General features: G+C 51.4%; 1 protein-coding gene across 1 annotated transcript in view; it reads right to left on the bottom strand.

Annotated features, from left to right (window-relative positions):
- The window catches only part of MTG2 (mitochondrial ribosome-associated GTPase 2), a 34661-nt gene that overhangs the window by 14274 nt on the left and 13838 nt on the right, over window positions 1-6549 (bottom strand). Inside the window, exons 2-4 of the mRNA XM_011992420.1 lie at window positions 4131-4339; window positions 1921-2068; window positions 394-509 (exon numbers count right to left, since the gene is read on the bottom strand). Coding sequence (XP_011847810.1) covers window positions 394-509; window positions 1921-2068; window positions 4131-4334 — 468 coding nt within the window. The 5' untranslated portion in view covers window positions 4335-4339. The remainder of the gene's footprint in view (window positions 1-393; window positions 510-1920; window positions 2069-4130; window positions 4340-6549) is intronic.

Below are 6549 nucleotides of genomic sequence, written 5' to 3'. Positions count from 1 at the left end.
AAAAAAAAAAAAAAAAAAAGAGAAGAGTGAAACAGTTCACAAAGGAGATGCAGGCCCGCTGGGTGCCAGTGGCCTCCCTCAGTCAGAGGGCGGCTCATGGGGCCAGAGGCAGAGGAAGTGTGCGTGCCGTGGGCTCCCTCTTTTTAGAAGAGAATCATTTCATGAGTCTTTCACTAGACACGCACGTAGTGCGACCCTGGTACAAATGCCTGTCTGGGGTTGCTTCGAGGGGTGGGGCTGCTTTCCCGCTGTCTGCCAGCCTCTGCTTCCACTGTGCTGCTTCCTGGCTGTGGGCGTCAAGTCACAGGGGCCCCGTGGGTCACACAGTGGCCCCCAGGAGCCGGATGATCCAGAACAACAGGGACAGGGCCAGCTCTGGCAGTCTCGGCTCACCTGGACGTAGAGGACGGCGCCACTGCGCCCGAAGCAGTTTTTACTGCCGCCGTCTTCTCCACTGAAACCCTGGTACCGCGACAGGACCGACGACAGGGACTTGACTTGCTGGTCAACTAAAGCGAGAACAAGAATCTCAGTCCCTTTGTGTTATGGCAACCACGGCCTATTGCTGACGTCTCTGGGTCCAGTTTAAGAACCTTAAAAATACGTATGGAAGCGAGGAGTGAGGCTGCAGCAGAAGTTACAGAACCAGCAGTGTCATTTTTTTAAAGTGAAATTCTTATTTTTCTTCAAAATGTGCTATCATTTCTGAAAATGTTTAAATTTATCATTTTTTAAAGTAGTTATATTCTATGACTTTGTTGTGAATGCTTCATTCCCAGCTCGCTCTGCGTCTGTGCTGAGTGAGTGTGAATAAAACCAGCAGCTGGCAGCACCCACTGAGACCACCGCACAGGCCTCGTGCTTTCACGCGACCGGCACGTCAGGTTCCCTGACAGGAAACTCTGGGCTCCTGAAATTAAAAAACAAAACAAAACATGTTCAAAGTTGCTTTTTCTTTTTTTTTTTTTTAGACAGAATCTTGCTCTGTCGGCCAGGCTGGAGTGCAGTGGCATGATCCTGGCTCACTGCAACATCCGTCTCCCAGGCTCAAGCAATTCTCCTGCCTCAGCCTCCCAAGTAGCTGGGATTACGGGTGCCCGCCACCACACCCAGCTAATTTGTTTTTTGTATTTTAGTAGAGACGGGGTTTCACCATGTTGGCCAGGTTGGTCTCGAACTCCTGACCTCAGGCGATACCCTCACCTTGGCCTCCCAAAGTGCTGGGATTACAGCTGTGAGCCACTGTGTCTGGCTGAATATCCATATAATTTATAAAAATGATATCCATACATCAGGGGTTTTTTTTGTTTATTTTTTTGAGACAGGGTCTTCCTCTGTTGGCCAGGCTGGAGTGCAGTGGCATAATCGGAGCTCACTGCAGCCTTGACCTCCTAGGCTCAAGCCATCCTCCTGCTTCAGCCCCGAGTAGCTGGGACTATCAGTGTGTGCCACCACATCTGGTTATTATTACTTTTTAAGAGACAGGGTCTCACTATGTTGCCCAGCCTGGTCTCAAACGCCTAGGCTCAAGTGATCCCCCACCTTGGCCTCTCAAAGTGCTGGGATAACAGGGTTGAGCCACTGCGCCTAGCTGGGTTTAAAAATTTTTACTTTTTTTTTCAGACAGGGTATTGCTCTGTCACCCAGGCTGGAGTGCAGTGGTGTGATCACGACTCACTGCAGCCTTGAACTTCTGAGTTCCGGCAATCCTCCTGAGTAGCTGGGACCACAGGTGGACGCTATCACCTCTGGCTAATTTTTTCAAAAATTTTTTGTAGATCCACAAACCTTAAGACCAAAAAAAAAAAAAAAGACACGGTCTTGCTATATTGTCCAGGCTGGCCTTGAACTTACAGGCTCAAGTGATCCTCCCGCCTCAGCCTCTCCCCAGCCCTGCCTGCACTGCCCCAGGGCACCTGCCTCTCAGAATGACGTGTCCGCCGTTGCCTCCGTCCCCTCCATCGGGGCCTCCAAACTCCTTGCGGGGCTCACTGTGGAAGCAGCTTGCCCCGGCGCCTCCGTTTCCTCCACAGACAAGCACTCTCCGACAGTCCACAAAATACCTTTTCTACAGAGAGCACAAGTATCCCACGTCATCTCAACACTCCGAGGTCCTTTCACGAGACCATACATCCATTTGAGATGTGCCTCTTCCATTTACGACAGCCTATTACAATTACAGGTTAATGACACTAACACTGCTAATCGCTTCTAAAATCCAAAGGAAAAAACAGTTTCCACAAGTCAGTAGCATTTGTAGACCAAGGTAAACCCACAGTGCAGATGTGAGTGTTCTGTGTGAACCTACACTTCAAAAATGCAGCATTTCTTATTCTGGGTGAGACTGATTTAAAACCACCACCAACAAAAATCAGCATTTTTAACCTAAAAAACCCACATCTTGTTTAGGAAATAGTCCTTAAATAATGTGTCTTTCCATTTAAAAAAAAAAAAAAAACACCCATTCCTGAAATCATAGATCTTTACTCTTAGAAAGGTCCAGTTTCCCAGGATGCGACAGGGAAACAGGGAGTTAGAGTCGTTCCTGGACAATTACCAGGCTTTCGACTCTGAAGAAAGAGTATTTTCTGGGGCCTGACGAAAACAGGGCTCATTTAAAAAATGTCGTGATGCAAACTGAGCCCCTCGCTGGAGGGAAAGTTTTTTTTTTTTTGGCAGAGTCTCGCTCTGTCGCCCAGGCTGGAGTGCAGTGGTGCGATCTCTCACTGCAAGCTCCGCCTCCTGGGTTCACGCCATTCTCCCAACTCAGCCTCCCGAGTCGCTGGGACTACAGGTGCCCGCCACCACACCCGGCTAATTTTTTGTATTTTCAGTAGAGACGGAGTTTCACCGTGTTAGCCAGGATGGTCTCGATCTCCTGACCTCGTGATCTGCCCGCCTCGGCCTCCCAAAGTGCTGGGATGACAGGCATGAGCCACCACGCCCGGCCGGGAAAGTTGTTCTTTAGGTCACTAAGGCAGGTACAATCTGGATAAAGAGAGAACCAACCAGGATACTGTTCAACACACAACAGCTCCCGCGGCCCAGGGTGCTGCAACCTCACCACACCCTGGGGAGGACGCCTGGCTTCTGCCCATGTGCACCGACAGATGCGCCCTAGCCCTGTCCCAGGGCTGCTGCCTCTGCACTCCCATCTAATACTCCTCAAATGCAGCTTTTTTGTTTTTTTCTTTTAAAAGAAAATACACAAACATTTTAAGATTCTTTGGCACCACCATGTGGAAAAACCATGAACTGCTATTTCCAAATCTCAATATGTAATGCTGTCATGTGCCAATGCAAGCAAAATCTACCAGACAGGGAAGAAAGCCCCACTGGTGAGCACTACACGGAGGACAAAACCTCGGCTCACTTTCTCTGCTGGGGATGAGACAAGCCTGTGCAGACACTTCAGCTATTTGAGCACACATCCCACCAAAGCAGCTTGTCCACTGGAAGTGCGGTTTGTCCCAGGAATGCTTATCTGAAGCCCCTCCATTCAGGAGGAAATGAAGGGAGTCATAAATGTGCATTTTCTTGAATTTATTAGAGACAATTCATGTTTTAAATAGGAGGTTTTGGTAAACAGAACAAGAAAAACTTGTAAGGCTTAAAGAACCATAAAATGGAGGGTCTATTGCCCCGACTTGTTTTATTTTTATTTATTTTTTAATTTTTGTAATTTTTTTTTTTTTAAGTAGAGACAGGGTTTCACCATGTTGGCCAGGCTGGTCTCGAATTCCTGACCTCAAGTGATCCGCCTGCCTCAGCCTCCCAAAGTGTTGGGATAACAGGCATGAGCCACCACGCCCAGCCCCCACATTTGTTTTAAGAAATAGCCACACATGTTAAAGGATATATGTAACATACATGTAAGATACACAGGCTCATGGTAAAATGAGCAGCCTGTATCACAGCTTTCCAAGCACCCAGCGCCTCTCCCAGCCTGCTGGGATCTGCTGAGTGTGGGATTTCGCACACAGGCCTGCGTTTCACCCCATCATTTTCAGGAAGCTCCACATGCCCCATCACCAAGATCACAGAGATGAGATCAAGAAGAGGACCCAAAACCACACCCTGTGCCTTCTGAGGAGGAGACAGGCAAGCTGCTCTGACTCCAGAAGTCTCACCAGCTTTTTCTCAGAGAGCGGCTTCTTCCCCGGGAGTTCCTGACGCTTGGCGTGGTCCGCACGGCCGACCGAGAGCAGCCTGGGAGAAGCCTGCTGTGGCAGTCGCCGGCTGGGCTTGAGGCCAGCCCGTGTGGACAAAGCCCAATGCCCCACGTCCTCAAACACGGTCCTCAATCTTGCTGAGAAAAGCCTTGCAGGTGACATGGCCCCTACAGAAGTCAGATTGGCAAAATGAGATGCTTGGTTTAACCCTGGGCATGAAACAGAAACGGAAGAGGAGGGTCTCATGCAGCAGGTCTCCATGCACGTTTCTCAAACAAACAAGTGAACTGATGAATCTGACTCTCCTGGTCACTCACCCTCTCGGCCCTGGGTCACGTCTTGTCCTCTGACCCGTCAGCCTATCTGTGACTTGGGAGCAGGATTTCTGTACAAAGGATTTAAAACATTAAATCTTCCACAACACTGGACATATCCTCTTACGGAACAGCAAGTATCCGCTCAACGAAAATATTAAAAAGGAAATCTGAAGTGCAAGTCAAAATTTCTTGAAAAACACCCATTTATTCAAATGTTATCAACAGTGTTATCTTGTGTAATTTCCAAGTTGTTATATTGGAACACAAGAATATTAACCATGGAGCACAGCGGCTAAGCACCAGGCTCTGGAAAGCAACTCCAAGGGAAGGCCACGCACCTGTGTGGCCTCAGCCTCCTCACTTGTAAGGACAGGGCTGGGTGAGGACGGGCTGAGCTGATCCACATGGCTGCACAACAGCAGCCCTGGCTGTGGCACTGACAGAATGAGAAGTGTACACTTGGCCTCTGCTCCTGGCTCCTGACACACAGCTCTCAGAACACTGGTAATTTCCTGAGTGACAGGGGTGATGGGGTGCCTGATGCAGAGCTCCTAAATCCCTTGGACTTCCCGGGTGACAGGAGAGTCTTCTGTTCTAATGAGGCACCTCTTGGTGGGCTCCTGGATGGCCTTGGGAGGGGGCTGGTCATCATAAAGACCAAGCCATGATGAGAAGCCTGGGCCTTTCAGCCCCACCCCCACCCTCCAAACAGGGGAGAGGGGCTGGAGGCTGAGTTCATAACTGATCATGTCTCCATGACGAGGCTTCCATGGAAATCCTTGAACTAGGGGCTTGGGAAAGCTTTCAGTTTGGTGAACTCATCCCTGTGCTGTGAGGGCAGCCACAGAACTCCCTGGGTACAAAGGCTCCTGTGCTCAGGACCCTCTGGGCCTCGCCCGTGCCCCTCCTCACCCAGCTGCCCACCTGTGCCCGCTGTGGCATCCTTTATAGTAAACTGGCAATGCAAACTAAGTGCCTTCCTGAGTTCTGTGAGCCACTCCCGTAAATCATCAAACCTGAAGGGGTCATAGGAACCCCCAATGTGTAGCAAGATGGACAGAAGTGTGGGTACCCCAGGGACCCACTACTTGCGGTCAGCATCTGAAGTGGGGGGCGGGTTGGTGTGACTGAGCCCCTAACCCCGGGGTCCGTGATCACCACGGCAGGGTCAGAGTGAACTGAATTACAGGATGCCTGGCTGGTGTCTGCAGAGGACGGGCGAATTGTTGGTGTGGAAAACCCACACACTTGGTGCCTGATGTGCGGTGTGGGTGGAAACACCCCTGGGGCGGCAGGGTCGGCACAGCTGCAGACTCTAAGTGCCAGCTACTGTCACTCTCAAAGCCTCATTTAAGCCGTCACTCACTCATTCCACCGCTCATGACAGCCAGCTGCCTTGCCGGTGCCAAGGGCACAGTGAGGAAGTCGCTGACCCTGCCCCTCCCTTCACCATGAGCACAAATGCCCTCCTGCTTCCAGAGCTCCCCATTCTTCAGCAGGTCCCACAGGAGGGACCTTACAAGGCGCTCCCCGTCCTGACTACGAGAGGTGTGTACAGAAGGGGCCCCAGTGGATGGATGAAAACTCAACAGGAGGCCAGCATGGGAGCGCAACGAGGGGACACCGCCCGCCTCCTCCCTCGCAGTGCCTCGGACGCCTCCCTCTCCCCGGCCTCACTCCTCCAAAAGGTGCCACCTCCTTTGGGGGGTCACTACCTCTGCGGGGTCCTTGGCCATTCTGCTTTAATTCTGAGGCAATCACAGAAAAGCTGGAAGAAGAGTACACAGAACTTCCTCCGGAATCACTTGAGTCAGTCGCCGACTGGACTTCCCGACACCCAGAACCTTCCATGTGTGTTTCCCACAGACAATGGTGTCCCCTCCAGAATCAGGGTGCCATCGAGACTGGCCATGACCAACAGCCCCTCCCCATACCCTCCCACGTGGGCCCCAGTCCCAGCAGCACCTCTCCCCTCAGGAGAGTCTGCGTCCCAACCCTGGCTTCCTCAGCCTCTCCTGACTCCGGGCCGGCCCTGACACAGGAGGCGGCAGGCCAGCTGT

This window comes from Mandrillus leucophaeus, unplaced genomic scaffold, assembly GCF_000951045.1.
Source record: "Mandrillus leucophaeus isolate KB7577 unplaced genomic scaffold, Mleu.le_1.0 Scaffold41, whole genome shotgun sequence".
In the NCBI taxonomy this organism is placed as follows: Eukaryota; Metazoa; Chordata; class Mammalia; order Primates; family Cercopithecidae; genus Mandrillus; species Mandrillus leucophaeus.
This window is presented reverse-complemented; position numbering and strand designations above follow the sequence as displayed.